This window comes from Rhodotorula toruloides (genome assembly GCF_000320785.1).
Source record: "Rhodotorula toruloides NP11 unplaced genomic scaffold Scaffold3, whole genome shotgun sequence".
Taxonomy (NCBI): Eukaryota; Fungi; Basidiomycota; class Microbotryomycetes; order Sporidiobolales; family Sporidiobolaceae; genus Rhodotorula; species Rhodotorula toruloides.
The window spans coordinates 156,607-173,486 of NW_015622963.1; the positions used below are offsets into that span (position 1 = coordinate 156,607).

The following is a 16,880-nucleotide window of genomic DNA, read 5'->3' on the forward strand; positions in this document are numbered from 1 at the left end:
ACACCTCTCCGAACCGCCGACAGCTGTGTGCCAGTCTGCTGAAAGTTGCAACAATAGCTACCGAGAACGAGGCAAGGACCAGAGGCGGGATACATACACGAAACGAGGAGAGATGAATCCAGAGGCAACAACCGAGATGGGGAGGCGAGGAGGCGAGGACGAGACTTATGCGACAAACGGGAAGAGGTCCGAGATGAAGGGAGGGGCAACAGATCGCGAGGAAAGAGAGGGAGGGGGAGTGATACATGCTGGAGAAAGGGAGGAGATACAAAGAGATGAAGGCGAAGGAAAGGGATGCGATGCGTGTTGAGGATGCTTGATGCGGTGCCTGCGAGGAGTGGCGAGACGATCACGCCCATGCGGTCGAAGGAGCAGCTGCCTGAGCCTGCGCCTGCGCCTGAGCCTGCACGTCCCGCACAAGCGCAAAGTCCTCGATCTCGCATGCGCCTGTATGCAATCGCCTGGCGAGGTCATCCAGTTCGCACTGGGAGACGGGCGGGAGGTGCGCCTGCGCCCCGCCGCCGAGTCGAGGCGAGAGGAAGTCGAGCTGGACTTCGAGGTCGTCGTCCTCCTCGTCTTCCGTCTCGCGGTCGTCCTCCTCGTCGCTCGACTCGCGTGCGACATCGTCACTCTCCATGACGACGTTGTCTTCGTCGCCGAAGAGTTCTCGCCGTGCCTCGCGTTCGCGCTCCCACCGCCTCATACGCTCGACGAACCCTTCCTCCTCTTCCCTCGTCGCCGAGCGAAGCTGCTCGAAAGCGACGTGATGCAGGCGCGCTGCTTCGTCAAAAGTCGAAGGGTCGACGGTCGGGACGGGAGGGATGGGGGTCGACGAGTCCAGCGACATGGGAGTCGAAGCGGGAGCGGAGGCGGTACGAGTCCGGAAGGCGGCGGAAGAGAAGAGGAGGGACGAGGAGGGAGAATGAGGGGACGTCGATGCGGATGCGAGGGAGTAGTTGGGCGGGGAAGTCGAAGGCGAATGCGTCGTCGGGGTCGACGAGGCAGACGAGTCGTCGAACGAGAGCTGGTCGGGCGTCGAGGACGAGTCGCTCGACGCGTTGCGGATGCGCATCATCGTCGCTGGGAGTGCAAAGTCGGTCGCGGACGAGGTGAATGCGCCGGCGGCAGCGATAGCGCCATCCGCACTAGCGCGAGCGGGGAGGGCGAAGAGGGAGGGCTGGGAGGGGACGGCGAACGGTGACGGCTCTGTCCAGGCGAGCGGACATGCCTGGTCGTCGGGCGAGGCGGACAGGGACTGGCTGGCCTGCTTCAAAGGCGACGAGAGACCGGCTCGAGTCTGGGTGGGAAAGCGGGGGGCGATGAGCGCGATGTCCAGACGTCAGCTCGCGCTAATGGGCGCATTGAGCCGGTGTGTGACTCACAGCACAGGTCTTTGTCCTCTTGAGGCGCTTCCCGCCGCCGGTCTTGCTGTGTGAGCGGTGAGCGGTCCACTGGAGGGTCGCGGAGGAGCTGAGGTCGGGGGAGGAGAGGCACTCTGAGATGGCGGACAGGGACGACGAGCGTCTGCGAGTGCGGCACAGCGGTCTGATCGGGATGGGCGGGTTGCTGTTCATTGCCAGCAAGGTGAAGAGCGAGACCAAGAGCGACGTCGGCGAGGAGGAGGCGTTCCCACACGAACCGCTTCATTGCGAGTACCGCTTGTCCAGTAAATCTAGTCATGCACTAGTGGAATTACTGGCACAGTCAAAGCGGCATTCTGTCGCTGTTGAAGGGGTTGCTGCTCCTCGCCGGCGGGAATCGCTTTCGCTTAGTCTCCACACGCTCACCCGCTCCGGTCCAGCTCATCTGCCTGCTTGTCCTTGTCTTTAGACTCGCTGCCACCGCTTGTACGCCCGCCATCCCCCAGCAGAGCCGCGTGTGACCAGCCGACCTCAGCCGTCTTCGATCGCTCCGACTCAACTCGCACGAGCATCCCAACCCTCCCCTGATGGACCGATAGCGATGGCAGCCGCATTCGCAACCACAGCGCCTCATCCAGAACACCCTCCCGACATCAGCCAGCGCACAGGCATGCCCGGCTCGCTCTCTCCCCAAACCGCCGTCTCGGCTGTCGCGCGACCCAGCCCTCCGCCGACCTACGTCCTTTCCTGGACGCCAAACGCACCGTGGCGACACATTCCCCTCCCTCCAGCCAGCGCATTCATCGGTGCGCTTCGAGCTGCCCTCGTCGAGTTGCCGGAACGCGCGAGCTGACCATTTCGTACCGGGTCGCGCGGGATGCAGCCGGTGCTCTCGCAGGAGCCGCTTCTCGAACAGTCGTCTCGCCTCTCGAGCGACTAAAGATCCTGCTACAGGGTGCGTTCGAAGCTCTTCTTCCCTGACGGAGCGACGAGAAGTACCCAACTGACTTTCTCGCTCGACTCTCCAGTACAAGGCGCCTCTGCACAGTACAAAGGCGTATGGCACGGTTTGACAAAGATGTGGCGAGAAGAGGGGTTCAAGGGTGCGTCCCGAGTGCTCGAGTCCGAGAAGAAAGAGCGTCCTGATCTTTCTTCCCTCGCAGGCTACATGCGCGGCAACGGCATTAACGTCCTGCGAATAGCGCCCTACTCAGCCGTCCAGTTCTCCTCCTACGAGCTCTTCAAGTCAGCGCTACGAGGTGAAGACGGCTCGATGGACACGCCTCGACGCCTGACAGCCGGCTCGCTCGCGGGTATCTGTAGCGTCGTGAGCACGTACCCGCTGGATTTGGTCAGGTCGAGGTTGTCGGTCGAGTCGGCGAGTTTGGGGATGAAGGAGGGCAGGACGGATGGGCGGAGTACCGGGATCGTGCGGATGACGCTGTGAGTGCCGAAACCTTGCGAAGCGCCGTCGTTCGTGATGACTGACTCGTCTTGTCGGTAACAGGAAGGTGATGCGGGAAGAAGGCGGCGTCAAGGCGTTGTATCGAGGCTTGGTGCCCACATCCGCAGGTCTGTCTCGCTTTCAATGCTCGCTCCATCTTTCATAGGCTCACACTGGCATGCACAGGCGTTGCACCCTACGTCGCCTTCAACTTTGCCTCGTACGAGCTCCTCAAGATCCAGCTCGTGGACCACAACTCGGATCACCACGAGCCGGGCACGTTCGCCAAATTGCTATGTGGTGGAGTTGCGGGCGCGGTGTCGCAGACGGTGAGTGACTCAGGAATTTTGCGCGCGTTTCAAGCTGGCTTCCGTACAACACGCCAAGAAGTGCTCCGCTGACGCCTCGTGGTCGCCCAGCTCACCTACCCTGCGGACCTGCTACGACGGCGGATGCAGATGGTCGGACTGAAGAGTCAAGCATTGGGCTACGAGTACACGGGCGCGTGGAATGGTGCGTTCAGCGGCCCTTTCCTCCCGCTTGTTCGCAAGCGGTACTAATCGAATCTCTGCGCTCGCAGCCGTCTTCTCAATCGTCAGGCAAGATGGTATCAAAGGACTGGTGCGTCCGATCCCTCCGCTAATCTCTCGAGAGCGTACTAACTTTGACTCGCTATGCAGTACCGCGGACTCTGGCCCAACCTCCTCAAGTGCGCACCCTCGATCGGCGTCTCCTTCGCCGTATACGAATGGAGCAAAGAGACGCTCGACGACTACTTCGACGACGACGATCACGACGAGGCGGCGGACTCGTCCGAGGCATAGAGGAGGTGGAGAGGGTTCCGTTCGCTCGTTCGCTAGATGTTGTGTTCCGCTTTCGCAGTCTCTTTTCCGTACTGGTTGTTTAGTCTCTCCTATACACTGTCTTCTCTATCTCGCCTTGTTATACAAAGCCTAGCGTTCTTCGCGGTGGGAAGTTGACCGACTCGAAGAGGGTTTTCGGAGTTCCTTCGCTCCCGCTTCACGTCGGAACTGCTCGCTTCGTGCTTTGATCGCCGCTGCATGAACGCTTAATTCAGCGAGCGACTCCTGCGCTACCCTGCGCTCGCCAACCCTGCCTCTCTCGCTCCTCCCAGCCTGATCGAACGCGACCTCCCTTCCTCGCACAACCTCGCCGTTACTCGCGATGGAGACAGACGACGAGCTACCGCCTCGGAGAGTCAACACGCCGCTAGGCCGGCTAGACGATCAGCGCGCAGGGTGAGTTCTGCCTCCCTTCTCGTCGTTCCCCACCTCGCACTGATGAAGCCGTTTTTCACCGCCGTGCAGCTTCTCGATACATACAGCTTCGTCAACCCTCCCTTCTATGCATACCACGTCCAGCGACGCCCCGCCCGAACCCCGCCCTCGTCGACCGTCGCCTAAATCAGCCGGCTCTGCCATCCTTCCTTCTAAAGCGCGATCCGGGAGCTGGGGGTCTCTAGCAAACGGCGCAGACGCGAACGGGAACAGGACAAGGACCCCGTTGAAGAAGCTGGACGGCCTGGACGGGTTGTCGGTGTCGACTGCGACGCTTGAGGAGGAGGGACCGTTTGCGGATCCGCTTCGGCGCAGCTCGTGGAGTGTGAGCGCGTCCCTTGAACACCTCGATGACTCTTGCTGACGGTTCGAGAACTCCAGGGTCAAAGCGGCTCTAGCTCCTTCCCGCCTTTGACGCCCGACATTGACTACCGCCGGCGAGGCTCCGCCGTGTCCGCCTCATCCGGCCTCTCGTACTCTCCTCACTCTCGCTACCCTCCTCCGCCGAGCAGCAACGGCAACTCTTTGAACCGGCACTCGGTCTCGTCGTTTGGCGGACACACGATCGGGGATGTTAGCATCACCTCCTCCGCTCCGCTTCTGAATCGGCATGCGACGAGGGACGACCAGCACGGCTCGCGCGCTTCCAGTCCTACTCGCCCACCGAATGCAAGACCAAGCTCGTCCGGGAACGGCGTCGCCTCCACCTCTCGCGCACGGTTAGACTCGAGCAGCGCCAGCCTGTACTCTTACTCCGAAACTTCGAGTCTACACTCGTACCCGCCCAAGCCACGACCTCGGACTGGCTCGAACATGGCGGGAAGCGAGAACGGCGAGGCGGGTGGAGGAGGGCTTTTGAGCGGAAGCTGGAAGAATTGGGCGAGGGAGATTGAGGCGACTGGAGCGACTGGGCAGGTCCAGCGGAGAGGGGTGAGTTGAGGCGTTCGTCTCGCCCGGCACTTGACGCTGACAGCTACTCGTACAGAGCGGAGACTCTCGAGCGGATGCCTGGCCGACAGTCGTGACCCAATCGTACATCCACCAGCCCGTCGCCCGCCCCGCCGCAGCCTACCAATCCTCCCTCTCCTCCTACTCCTTCCCAGCGCCTTCACGTACACCAACACACCGCTCACCGCTCGTACCTGTCAACCCGCTCGCGCCGCTTCGGAAACGACTCGCTCGCTCGCTCGCCAGCACGAGCGGGACTCGTCGCCTTCACACGGAGGTGCAGCTTCTTCTGGAGCTCATCGACGCGCTCGAGGCGCTGCTGGCCAGCTTCTCCTCTCCGTCAACGTCGTCAGGCGGAGACCGGTCCTCGGGCGACTCGAACGCTTCGAGCGGCGGTGCAGGCCTCGCGAATGGCACGACCGCCGGGCTATCGGCCTCAACGGCAGTCGGTACGGACGATCCGCTCTCCTCGTCCACTCACTCAGCCTCTGTCCGCTCGACAAGCTCCACCACCTCCGCCCCTCCGCCCTCTCGCGCCACGCTGACCGACGAAGTCCGCCTTCTGATCCGTGAGCTCGTCGAGCTCGTCCCCAACGCCCAAAAGTGCCTCGCAGGTGGTCGGTACGGCCCGCTCTCACAACCCGGGATCTCGACTCGCGCTCTCCTGGCCACACTCGAGCGCTCGACGCGCTCTTCGCCCGAGACGGTCTCGTCGCCCGAGTGGTGGCCGCGCAAGTTGGCGAGGGATTGTAGGACGTTGTTGGAGGAGGCGGGGTTGCCTACTGCGACGGCGGCGGGGAGCTGGGTTTTAGCGACGAGGCTGAGTGAGGAGTTGGGCGGAGAGGACGAGGGTGACGGCGTTGGAGGATCGGGGAAGTACTTGTCGAGGAGCAGCAGGAGCGGGGACGAAGCGGCGGGAGGGAGCGGGAGCGTCTCGGATGCGAGGAGGGAGGAGCTTCTCAAGCAGGGCCAGCAGCGGTGGGAGCAGTACCGCGCGCGGAGCCAGGTCCCTTAGCCGCTCCGGCGTTCCGCGCGCTGCATTCGACCTCGTTGCATCGCTTCATCGTCGGTGGTGACAAGGACGAGGTGGAGGAGGAGGCTCAGCGACGTCGACGGCAAGCCTGGCTGTTTCCGGCGACGAACCGAGCGGATCTGCAGCGCCTTTGATTGCGATGTCCGAGCGGGACGAGACAAGGAACCCTCGAAGATAGAAAAGCCCGAGGCGGGACGACGGGCGAGCATTGCCGTCGCTGTGGGGTAAGTTCAAGCCTGGACAGCTGCAGTACACGCTCTTGCACTCGCACACTTCACTCGCCAGACTCTGGCAGAGCAGCGACAGAGGATGGCCGCCGTTCCCTCCCTCCTCCTGCTGACCCCGCTGTTGGTCCAGGACGCTACCTTCTTGCTCGCCTGTTCTGCGTGGGCTGCACTCGCTCCAACTCGCACGCTCTCGCTCCTCCCGCTCGTCTCGGCGAACCCGCTTCAGAGCCCGTGCCGAGAGCGGCAGCCCCCACTCCCTGCCTGTCGACCGAGGAGGACGCACGCGTCGACCACACAGCCTCGACGAGGTTGAGTGACGGGGCGCACACGAACACCAGGCGGGACACGGGCAGCTCCACCGGGCGCAGGACTGTCGCGCGGCTCGCAGTGAGCGAATCCGTTGCCGACTCGATCGCCCAAACACTTACGCGCCTGACGCTCGCCGACACTTTGCGCGGTTCCAGGCGCAGTTCGGGCCAGCTGGCAGCGCGCTCGGGGGACACGCGGCGCAGGTAGATGTACGCTCAGCAGGCGCAGGGCCAGCAGTACCCGCAGCCCGGCACGAACGGCGGAGCGCTCCCCTCTCAGCAGGTCAACGCATTCGGTACGCAGCAGCCGGGAGTTCACGCGGGCGCGTACGGTCAGCAGCAGCAGGAACAGGGACAGGGACAGGCCGGGAACGCGGGAAACATGTTTGCGGGACAGGCGGGAGGGCAGCCGTACAGCCAGAACGGAGGTCAACCCTTCGCTTCCGCCAACGCCTTCGCGACAGGCGGAACGTCCAGCGCCCCTTATGGCGCCGGCAGCCCCGCCGTGTCGACTTCGAACCTCCTCCAGCAGCAACTCGCCGCTCAACAAGCCGCCTTCTCGCAGAATCCCTCCGCCCAGCAGAACCAGCCCAACCTCGCACAACAGCAGTACATGCAGAGCATGCAGCAACAGCAGATGTATCAACAGGCGCGGAACGCGCAGCAGCAGCAGCAGCAGTCGTCTCCCTTCGCCAACCCTTCCCTTCCCTCCGACTCTCAACCTCCTTCTCAACCGTCACAAGCCTCACCACCTCCGACCGCTCCGCAACGTCCTCCAGGTCAGACGATGACCCAACAAGAGGTGCAGAACGCCCTTCGCGGCGTCAACCTAAACGGCATGACGCAGGAGCGGTTCCAGCAGCTCACGCCCATCCAGCAAGCCGCCATACGCGAAGTCATGATGTCGCGCTCGCGCGCACAACAACAAGCTTCGCTCGGACTTGGCATGCCCGGCGCAGGCGGAGTTGCGACTCCGCCTCGTCCTGCCCCGACTCAGCCGAACGGGCTTCCCACGCCCGCGATTGGCGGGACGCCGTCAGCGCCTGCGCCGCCGCAGACGAACATCTTCCTGAAGACGCTCACCGAGTTCTACGCGAAGCGGGGCGTGCCGTTCGCTGGTCCGCCGACCGTCGAAGGCCGGACGATCGACCTTGCGCGGATGTTTGCGGCCGTTACGCAGGGCGGAGGGTTCAACGGGGTGTGTGGCGAGCTTCTTTTCGTGTGTGAACGAATTAGGCTGACGGCGTTTTGAGCAGGTCACGACGAACCGGAAATGGGGACTTGTCGCTACAGCGCTCAACTTCCCGGCCGCGACGCACGAGCAGCATCCGCCTGAACGGCTGCAAGCGCTGGCTAGCGTGCGTATTAGACAACCAGCACGCATGTCCGATCTTGCTGACCTCGGCTGCTTGCGCTTCTCAGGCATACCAACAAACCCTCCTCCCGTTCGAGATGAACTGGCAGCAGGTGCAGCGCATGCGAGCCGCAGCGAGCGCAGCAGCAAACGCTTCTTCTCCCAACGGCGTAGCGCCCTCTCCTCTCTCCGCCACGACTCCCGCTCCGTCCCTCCCAGCTCCCGGCACGCCTCAGAACCCCGCCATGCCTCCTCCGCCTCGCGCATCCGCCACCCCCGCGCCAGCTGCCGCGCCTTCACCCTTCGCCCTACCGTCTCAACCGCCGACTTCGGCGCCGTCACCCGCCTTGCCAGTCGCGGCCGCCTCGCCGGCCTCTTTCCCCGCCAGCGCTGGTGCGTCACGCCCGACGACCGCTGGTGCAGGTCAGGCGCCGACGAGCGGACTCGCCGAAAGCGTCAAGGTCGAAGGCGCGCCGACTGCCGCTTCGCCTGCTACCGCAGCCGCGTCCACCTCCTCCGCTCCTCCCGCCGCATCAAGCTCCGACTCGGCGACCAAGCCTGCCGAACCCGCCGTTCCGCAGCGCCGTAAACGCCGACGCATCGAGTACCGTCCGCTCGCGCGACCTCTCGACACGCATGGCGGGCAAGACCTGCAACTCGTCGAGCAGGCCTATACTCGCGCGGAGAAGGCTCGACCGGCACGCAAGTTGCCCGACTTGGGACTCGTCGACGTGCACGGCTTGACGATGAGCTTGCGGAGCAGGATGGCGACCGAGGTGGCGTACGCGTTGAACGCCTTGACGCTCATCTCGTTGCAGATGACGACGGAGGAGAAGGGCATGGGATTGAGGTTCCCGTTCGAGAAGTGTCCTGACTTGCTCGAGGAGCTGCTCGACTTGTTGGAGGAGACGGCGTTTGGACTGGATGAGGAGGGCGAGGCGCGCGGAGGGTCGGAGACGGCGAAGGGCAAGGAGGTCGCGCAGGAGCCGCAGACGTATCGCGAGCTCTTTCGGCTCATCGAGGAGCAGGCAAACGAATTCGATCCGCCTCACGCGCGCCCGCACGCCTTGACGGGCGACGACTCGGACTCGGTTCTCCGACCAGGAGAAACGGCGCTGGCGGTGGTCAACGTCCTTCGCAACCTCGCTCTGGCCGAGAACAACGCGCGCTACATCGCCCAGAACCAGCGCATCGCCGAGCTCTTCATCCGAGTCGCCAGTCTCCCGCTCAAGGACCCGTCCGATCCGGCACCTCCTCGTTGGCCGGCTCGCGTCTCAGCAGCGGACTCGATGTCGCTCAAAAAGACGGCGATCGAGCTGCTGAGCCAAGTTGGAGCGGACGTCGAGCTCGACAACCTTTCGCCGTCGACGGCGCAGCAGGCCCTTGACCTCGTCCTCTTCTTCGTCCGCGACGCCGAGCTGCAGCGCGAATCGTTCGCCTTCGACCTGTCTACCACGCCCTCCATGATGTCGCGTATGCACCAGCCTCACGCCGGGCCGACCACCGCAATCCCGCCCTACCTCCACCTCGGCCTCTCGGCTTGCGCTCGCCTCGCCCTCAAGGACCGCAACCGCTCCGTCATCGCCCGCCTCCTGGATCCCGAAGACCTCTACCGCGTCTTCATCTCGCTCGTCGCGCTCCTGCCCATCTCCGAAAAGGACTTCCAGATCATGACCTTCGAGACGGGCCTCCTCTTCGTCCACGGCGCCATCATGAGTCTGTACAACCTCGCCTTTCTCGCCCCCGCATTCGTCAAAGCCCGCCTGCGATCCGACCCGAAGATCCACAAGAGCCTGTTCCGCATCGTCCGCCGACTGGCCGGCACGCAGGTCCAGTCGAACGAGGACGACATCTACCTCTTGCTCGCCAATCGCTCGATCGCGATCCTTCAGCTGCTCGACGACGGCGGCGAGGCTGGCGGCGGGAAGAAGAAGGGTGCGCCAGTCTCGGCTGCGCAGGCGGACTTGCCGTGGTATGGCATGTCCATGTCGGGACTCGACGACGACGAAGGCGGATCCTCAGACCATACTGGCGAAGAGGCGGACGAGGATACGGCGGACAAGGCCATCGATGGCGACTTGGCGTCGAGCGAAGCAACCTCGCGACGAAACGGCCGCGAGGCAAAGACGGCGCCGATCCTCGCTGGCGACTCGCGGCAACTGTACGAGTACTTTGCGTCCTCGTCGATGCCGCTGGTCTTGCCTTCACTCATCGCCATGACGGACGGGACGAGGAGCAGGAAGAGGCGGAAGTGACGGGTCGCTCGCGCCATCGAGTCGGTCGCGCCATCGAATCGGAATGTATCGCATCGAGGTCTCTGTCGGACACGCAACTCTCACTTGCAAAGTAGACACGCACATGAATCCCGTTCTCTTACTTGTGCGGGAGCAATGTTCTGTCCTCCCACATCGCTCCGCTGCGCCGGCTTCGACTTCCTTGTAGTCAGTGCGACTGTAGCAATCACTTCGACTCGCTGGATTGCCCCAGGAGCCAAGTCGGAGAACCCCCTTCTCCTCCTCACCGTCCCCACCACCTCCTCTTCCCGCCCTCAAGACGTCTCTGCCCGGGCCTGCTCCGGCTGAGACTGATTGTCCTCTCTAGTTGGCTACTTGCGGCTGCGCTCTCCCTCTCACGCCCCGACGCGCCAGTCAGCCGTCCGCCCTTGTCTCCTGCCCGCTGCTCACCAAGACACCCTCGGCACTCGTCTAGTACAGCGCGACAGGCGGCTGCCGTGACTCAGCCTTCCCATCTGAGCACACCGTGCTGCGCTGCACGCGACCAGCGCCTTCACCTCCGTCCAATCTCCCGCCCACCACTTCCGGAAACGCACAGCCCAAACAGAAACTGCGGACCTCCCAGCTGGACCAGGTGCGTACAGATGCTGCTCTTCGCCATCATAACTGGCTGCTGACATCCGGTTGCATATCAGATTGTCGCCCTGTCGCCAACAGCGGTCGGTCGGGTGCAGGAATCGGAGATGCAGCTCGACACGAGCTTCACGCGGAGCCTTCGAGCGGCACTTGACGCTTCGCCAGTATCGCCAGCATCACTAGCGGCGGGCGGCACGGTAGCCGAGGCGAAGACGGACGTCCTCCCTCACCTTCCGACGCCGCGGCGCAGTCCTCCACGACTGAACCTCCAGGCGGTGTCGCCATTGTCGACAGCGAGTCAGGCGGAAGTATCTGGACCAGCACTGTACATCCAGCCTGCCTCGCCAGCCGCCTCGATTTCTGCGGCCCTCTCTACCAGTCCAACCTCTCCCGACCCTATCCCTGTCCCGTCGACTTCCACGATCTCGTCCTCGCCTCCGTCGTATACGCCATCCTTTCAACCACTTCCTCCACCGACTGCTTCTGCAGGGGGGTTGGCAGCTCGTCGAGCGGCGCGGCTGGGCAAGAAGCGTCTCTCCCTCGTCGTCCCGCCTAATCCGCATTCGTCGCTTCCTACCGCATCTGGCGCACCCCCACAACTCTTGTCGCCTCTCACGCCCTCCTACCTTCACCCATCCGACAATCTCGATGCAGAGACTCGCTCCCTGCCTCCCTCGCCGGTCTCCCTCACCACCTTTATCGGTCCGGAAGGATCCGAAGCGCCAGACCGTACTATCGGTCGACTGATGTTCAAGCAGCAGGCGGACGAGATGCGTGAGCAGATGCGAGGTGGACGCGGGATGAAGCGGCGAACGTCTATTCCGCGGCTGAACCTCGTCAAGAGCGGTGCGGCTCTCGCTCAGCCTGCGAATCTCGACAACCTGGCGCCGGCGAGCAGCGATGTCGGTACGACCTCCGCCGTCTCGGCCGTTCAGCTCATTCGGGCGAACGGGGTCGAGCGAGAAGGCGGCGACGACACGCTGGAGGAGTTCCCGTACGCTTTCGGGCCGCGCGAAATCCTCCCAGGCGTCTTCCTCGGCAGTGAGCAGAATGCGAAGGACCCTGCGGTGTTGCGGGACTGGAAGATCGGGTTCGTCCTGAACGTCGCGAAGGAGGTCGACTGCCCTTGGACGGCCGAGTCGAGCGATGAGGAGGTCGACCCCGAAATTGAGCAAATGGCAAACATGCGCTTGGACGAGGTCCAGGACGCCACGCCGGTCGCCAAGCCGACACCTCGACCGCCTCCGCCTCGACCGTCCGGATCCAAGCATCGACGCACCAAGACGCAAGCTGTCATCCCGTCCACCGGTGTCTCCCCGACGCCGCCAAACGAGCCTTCTCCATCACGCATCCCCGTCCGCCCAGCCTTCATCCGCCCTACAGCCTCCACGCCAAACTTGCACGCCTCCTTCCAGCCGCTCTCGCCCCCTCCCGTCCCTCCCATTCCAAGTCCCGTCGTTTCTCCCATGCCGACGCCTACAAACGAACCCGATGTACCGCAACGCAGTCTCTCGACATCTCCGCCTCATTCGCGCCGCCCGACACCACGTCCCGTACCCATCCGAGCGCATACGCATCCGCGTACAACAACACGCTCAGTCGACGCCGTTCGCTTCCCTCCGAACCGTCGCTCGGGTCGGCCCGAACTCGAGTACCTCTGGCTGAAGTGGGGTCACGATGAGGCGGATCTAGTGGAAGCCCAGAAGTTCCAGGCGGCTTTCGACTTTCTTGACGAGGCGCGGGAACGCGGCGAACGCACCTTGGTGCACTGCCAGTGCGGTGTGAGCAGGAGTGCGACCGTTATGATCGCTTACTGCATGCGCGAGGCGGCGAAGGCGCTCGAGGAGGGACGGGACGCGAAGGAGCTCGCAGGGTGCACCGGCATGCACGACACCTGTGCGCGCAGAACAGTTCCCTCTATACGCCGGCCTTGCTGACGATCTTCTGCACGCAGACTCGTTCGTCAAGGAGAAGAGCGAATGGGTCGGCCCAAATCTCTCGCTCGTCTTCCAGCTCGTCGCCTACGAGCGGACCTTGCGAGGCGATCACGGCGGGGAAGACGACGCCTTCGCGCAGTCGGCATACCCTCCAGAACCATCGCAGGAGGACGACCAAGGCTTGCCGCCTCCTACGCCGGCCGACTCCTTCCGTCCTTTCGCCTTTCCGCTGCCTTCGCGTCACCAGTCGTCTTTCCCCAGTCCTCGCACTCCCATGTCAGAGGGGTCGTTGGCGGACTCGCAGATGTCGACGCCGGACTTGCACGACCCGCTCATCTCGCCGACGTTCAGCATCGGAACGAGGACGTCCTCAGTCACCTCGACACCTCTCTCTGTCGACCGCCTCTTGCCGCCATCAGTCCGAATCGTTCGGAGCGACGATGGTGCCGAGACAGGCGCGCGGCATCGTCAGAATGGCGTCCGTGATCGGCATAGCTCCCTCGAAACGGTTGTCGCCGACCAGGACGAGGACGAGCAGCGTGCTGAGGGCAAGGCGGAAAGGGGGGCTTTCGTCCTCTCCATTCCGGCGCTCTCAGCTTTCGCGCCGCAGTATGCAGAACTTGCGTCGCCTACGGTCGCCATTCACCCGCATCAGCAGCGACCTGAGGGTGACGCACTTACGCAGTCCGCGACTCTTCCGCCTCGCTCGTCTTCCCTGAAACCAGCTGGCGCCCCTACCATCTCGGTCAGTGGCCTTCCTCCCCTTACCGTACCGCCGCCAGCCGCCGGAGACCCAGCTTCCCTCGGCTTTCCTCCAACATCTCTGCCTCCATCGCGCCGCGAGTCGCTCATCACCCTTACCTCGCCTCTGTCCGCCACTTCGACGACATCTTCGACTACGTCTCTTTCGAGTAGCGGGCTCGCACGCACGAATTCGGGCAGGCGCTTCGGTGCGGGCCAGACGCCCAGCGAGCGGAAGGCGAGCCACCGCCGCGTCTGTTCCGACACGATCCGCGTCCCAAGCCCGCAACTCTTCTCGCCGACAAGCTCGACGGGAGCTGGTGCTAGCCCGCTGTCGGTCTCGACGCCGGAGCTCGGTTCGTCGCCTTCGCGGACAAGATCGACCGAGGAGGAAGACGCCTAACGAGTATACCCCATCCTTTGCTACTTTCTTCACCTTCCCTCAGCCTCTCTTGCATGTTTTCCCGAGTTGCTTCTTACTACCCTGTTCATCGACCTCCCTTGCGTTACTCGCGGTCGCCTTATTCCCCTCCCGTTTGCCGATGCTCGCTGGTCGAGCCCGTCTCTGCAACATGGACGCTCTTGCGCAAGATTCTGGATGGTCTATGCATGGCACAGGAACGGAACCAGAGACTCTTCCACAGCAGGCGGACTCTACTCGTGCTTGACGTGAACAACCACTTTGCCCCTCACCTTGCCCGTATTCAGCTTCTCATACGCCTTCTCCACCTCCTCGAACTCCCACTCCGAGTCGATCTCGACGCGCAACCCCTCATCGTGCACCAGTCGCCCAACCTGGGCGAGCCAGTCTCTCCGCGTCGCATTGAGCATGATGCACGAGTAGCGGTACCCGATGCCTGCCCAGCCCTTGAGCATGCGTACGAGCATGGTCGGGTGCGTGAGGTAGAGAATCGAGCCGCCCATGGCCAGGCGGGAAGTCTTGTCGCCAACGATTGTCTGATACGAGCCTCCTGCTGGATACGCCTTCGTGCGCGGTGAGACAAGCGACGGGATGTGAGGGAGGAAGTCGGTGCCTCCGACGCAGTCGACGATCTGGACGTATCCCTCGGCTGGTCGAAGTTCCTTGACCCGCTGGACGACGTCCTCCACCGTGTAGTCGATGACCTCGTCCGCTCCGAGCTCCTGAACAAAGTCGACGTTGCGCTTCGAGCAAGTCGCGATGACCTTGAAGTGCAGTTGCTTCTTGGCGAGCTGGACGACGTATTGACCGACACTGGACGAGCCGCCAAGGACGACAATCGTAGGCTGGATGCGATGCGACGAGGCGTCTGTCGGATCAGGATTGGCGGAGGGAGGGAGGATGAGGTATGGCGGTGAGAGGAGAGTCTTGGCGGTGAGGTAGACGAGGGGGATGGCTGCGGCTTGGACCCAGGGGAGTGCCGGAGGTTTCGCGACGACGCAGGATCGGCTCATGTCGATGACGGCGATCTCGCTCAACGTGCCGTAGTTGACGCCGCCGAGCTGTTCGCGAATGAGTGAGCTTCAAGTAGAAGGCGGGGGACAGGCGCAGGGCTCACAGGGTTAAAGGTCATACCCATCACTTCCGCTCCGATCTGTAGATCCTTCACCTCCGTTCCCTTGCCCAGTATCCGCCCCGCAAAGTCGCATCCGATGCCTTTCGGGTACTTGAGAGCCGCAAGACGAAAGATGCTGTCCGAGCCAGGCTTGTCAAGGTGAGCGAGCGAGAGCGCGAAAGGGCGGGACTGACGGAAGGTTCTTGACTTGTACATCCACCGGGTTGAGCGCAGCCGTGACGACCTCGACGAGGATCTCGTGCGGCTTCAGGTCGGCTGGTTTTGGCGGACTTTGCTGGATGAGCGAGAGGGTCGAGGGGAACGGCGGAGTCGAGTGGGTCCAGGCGCGGAAGGACGGCGCTGCTTCTGGGGAGGTCATGGCGGTCTAGCAGGTCTAGTCTAGCAAGTCTGTCGAGCTCAAGCAGCCCAGCGAGTGAGGGGTACAAGGTCAAGAGCAGACGAGGGGGGGAGACGAGCGTCATCCTCCTGCACTCGTCGACAGTCTGCTTCTTTGTGCGTCGAAGAGGCCTGCAGGATGATACACGCTGGTGAGCATGCTCTGCGTGCCGCCGCAACCCGTACGACGCGTGCGCTGACCTCGCTCACTCCTCCCCACTCGGACCCGCTCGACACGTCGCAGTCCTCATCTTCAACAACGCTGGCAAGCCGCGACTGACTAAGTTCTACTCGGTGCGTGCTGTATCGGTGCTCGAGCGAAGAACGGGGCCGTCTCAAGCTGATGCCACTGCTTTTGCTCCTCATCAGCCTTCATCGCCAAAGACACGATCCGCCATCCTCCAGCGCATCTATACACTCGTCTCAGCACGCGACGACTCTCTCTGCAACTTTGTCGAGCTCCCGAGCGGGTTCGGATTCTCGTCGGCGGCGGATGCGGGTGTCGAAGCGGACGACGGAGGGTTGGGAGGACCGACTGGCGCAGCGAGCGAGATGGAGGACTTGCGGGTCGTCTATCGGCATTATGCGACGCTCTACTTTGCGTTCGTCGTCGACCAGAGCGAGAGCGAGCTCGGCATCCTCGACCTGATACAGGTGCGCGAGTTCGGATTCGTGCTTTCTCAAGTTCCTGTCCACAGGACTGACGGCAGGTGACAACTTGGTCTTGATGCGCACAGGTCTTTGTCGAGTCACTTGACCGGTGTTTCGAGAATGTTTGCGAGCTGGACCTCATCTTCCACTTTGACGAGGTGTGTTCCCACTCCCGTTGTATCGCCGGTGCTGCCTCCTCAGCTGACAGCTTTTTGAATCATCCCTTGCGTCTACCTAATTCCCATCCGCCTCCCATGCTCCCCTCCTCCCTCGCAGGTCCATACCCTGCTCAACTGCATCATCATCGGCGGCCTCGTCCTCGACACGTCGCTCGAGTCGATCCAACAGACGTTCCGCGCACAACAACAGGCGAAGAAGGCGTCGCAGAACGGGTCAGGGCTGGGGGGAATCAGCGGGCTGAAAGATGCGGCGGGTTTGTTGGGCGGAGAGTGGGATCGGCTAGGCTTTGCGGGACTCGGTCGACGAGGGCGGTGAGGCCGTCAGAAGGTGTTCGTGCGTACCCTTCGCCTTTCACAAGTTGTTGTTATCTTAAGAACGAGTTCGTCCCCCCCTTTTCCAGGACAGCACCGCCTCGATCACCTTGGCACAGCCTCGAGAACGTGATCCAACTCGCTTCCCTCTCCCGCTCTCCGTCCCTTCGCCTCCTTCCACAACATCCGCAAGCCAGTAGCAGCCACAGTACGTCCTCTCGCATGCGTGCTGACTCTCTGGTCCTTCACTCACACCTTTCACCACCTCCTCGCGACGTCACCGCCC

At 63.1% G+C, this 16,880-nt stretch overlaps 7 protein-coding genes across 7 annotated transcripts; 5 read left to right on the forward strand and 2 right to left on the reverse strand.

The window, feature by feature from the left end:
- Nucleotides 1-349: 349 nt before the first annotated feature.
- Nucleotides 350-1,574, reverse strand: RHTO_04630 (uncharacterized protein; the record flags this gene model as incomplete). The annotated part of the gene is made up of 2 exons (XM_016418294.1): nucleotides 350-1,297; nucleotides 1,383-1,574. The coding sequence occupies 2 exons, from the start codon at nucleotides 1,572-1,574 to the stop codon at nucleotides 350-352; spliced, it is 1,140 nt and encodes a 379-aa protein (XP_016275570.1).
- A 388-nt stretch (nucleotides 1,575-1,962) lies between these two features.
- On the forward strand, nucleotides 1,963-3,629 carry RHTO_04631 (mitochondrial carrier protein; the record flags this gene model as incomplete). The annotated part of the gene is made up of 9 exons (XM_016418295.1): nucleotides 1,963-2,167; nucleotides 2,245-2,316; nucleotides 2,390-2,464; nucleotides 2,525-2,804; nucleotides 2,869-2,933; nucleotides 2,992-3,134; nucleotides 3,225-3,318; nucleotides 3,386-3,426; nucleotides 3,486-3,629. The coding sequence occupies 9 exons, from the start codon at nucleotides 1,963-1,965 to the stop codon at nucleotides 3,627-3,629; spliced, it is 1,119 nt and encodes a 372-aa protein (XP_016275571.1).
- Nucleotides 3,630-3,990: 361 nt separating this feature from the next.
- Nucleotides 3,991-6,066, forward strand: RHTO_04632 (uncharacterized protein; the record flags this gene model as incomplete). The annotated part of the gene is made up of 4 exons (XM_016418296.1): nucleotides 3,991-4,064; nucleotides 4,134-4,428; nucleotides 4,485-5,033; nucleotides 5,089-6,066. The coding sequence occupies 4 exons, from the start codon at nucleotides 3,991-3,993 to the stop codon at nucleotides 6,064-6,066; spliced, it is 1,896 nt and encodes a 631-aa protein (XP_016275572.1).
- A 761-nt stretch (nucleotides 6,067-6,827) lies between these two features.
- On the forward strand, nucleotides 6,828-10,228 carry RHTO_04633 (ARID/BRIGHT DNA-binding domain containing protein; the record flags this gene model as incomplete). Its single annotated transcript, XM_016418297.1, has 3 exons — nucleotides 6,828-7,817; nucleotides 7,876-7,977; nucleotides 8,042-10,228. The coding sequence occupies 3 exons, from the start codon at nucleotides 6,828-6,830 to the stop codon at nucleotides 10,226-10,228; spliced, it is 3,279 nt and encodes a 1,092-aa protein (XP_016275573.1).
- A 722-nt stretch (nucleotides 10,229-10,950) lies between these two features.
- RHTO_04634 (tyrosine-protein phosphatase) lies at nucleotides 10,951-13,924 on the forward strand (the record flags this gene model as incomplete). The annotated part of the gene is made up of 2 exons (XM_016418298.1): nucleotides 10,951-12,739; nucleotides 12,798-13,924. 2 exons carry the CDS (start codon nucleotides 10,951-10,953, stop codon nucleotides 13,922-13,924), a joined length of 2,916 nt encoding a protein of 971 aa, XP_016275574.1.
- Nucleotides 13,925-14,175: 251 nt separating this feature from the next.
- On the reverse strand, nucleotides 14,176-15,435 carry RHTO_04635 (zinc alcohol dehydrogenase; the record flags this gene model as incomplete). Its single annotated transcript, XM_016418299.1, has 3 exons — nucleotides 14,176-15,003; nucleotides 15,060-15,192; nucleotides 15,251-15,435. 3 exons carry the CDS (start codon nucleotides 15,433-15,435, stop codon nucleotides 14,176-14,178), a joined length of 1,146 nt encoding a protein of 381 aa, XP_016275575.1.
- A 156-nt stretch (nucleotides 15,436-15,591) lies between these two features.
- RHTO_04636 (AP-3 complex subunit sigma-2) lies at nucleotides 15,592-16,598 on the forward strand (the record flags this gene model as incomplete). Its single annotated transcript, XM_016418300.1, has 5 exons — nucleotides 15,592-15,604; nucleotides 15,697-15,746; nucleotides 15,822-16,106; nucleotides 16,190-16,261; nucleotides 16,380-16,598. 5 exons carry the CDS (start codon nucleotides 15,592-15,594, stop codon nucleotides 16,596-16,598), a joined length of 639 nt encoding a protein of 212 aa, XP_016275576.1.
- Nucleotides 16,599-16,880: the final 282 nt, after the last annotated feature.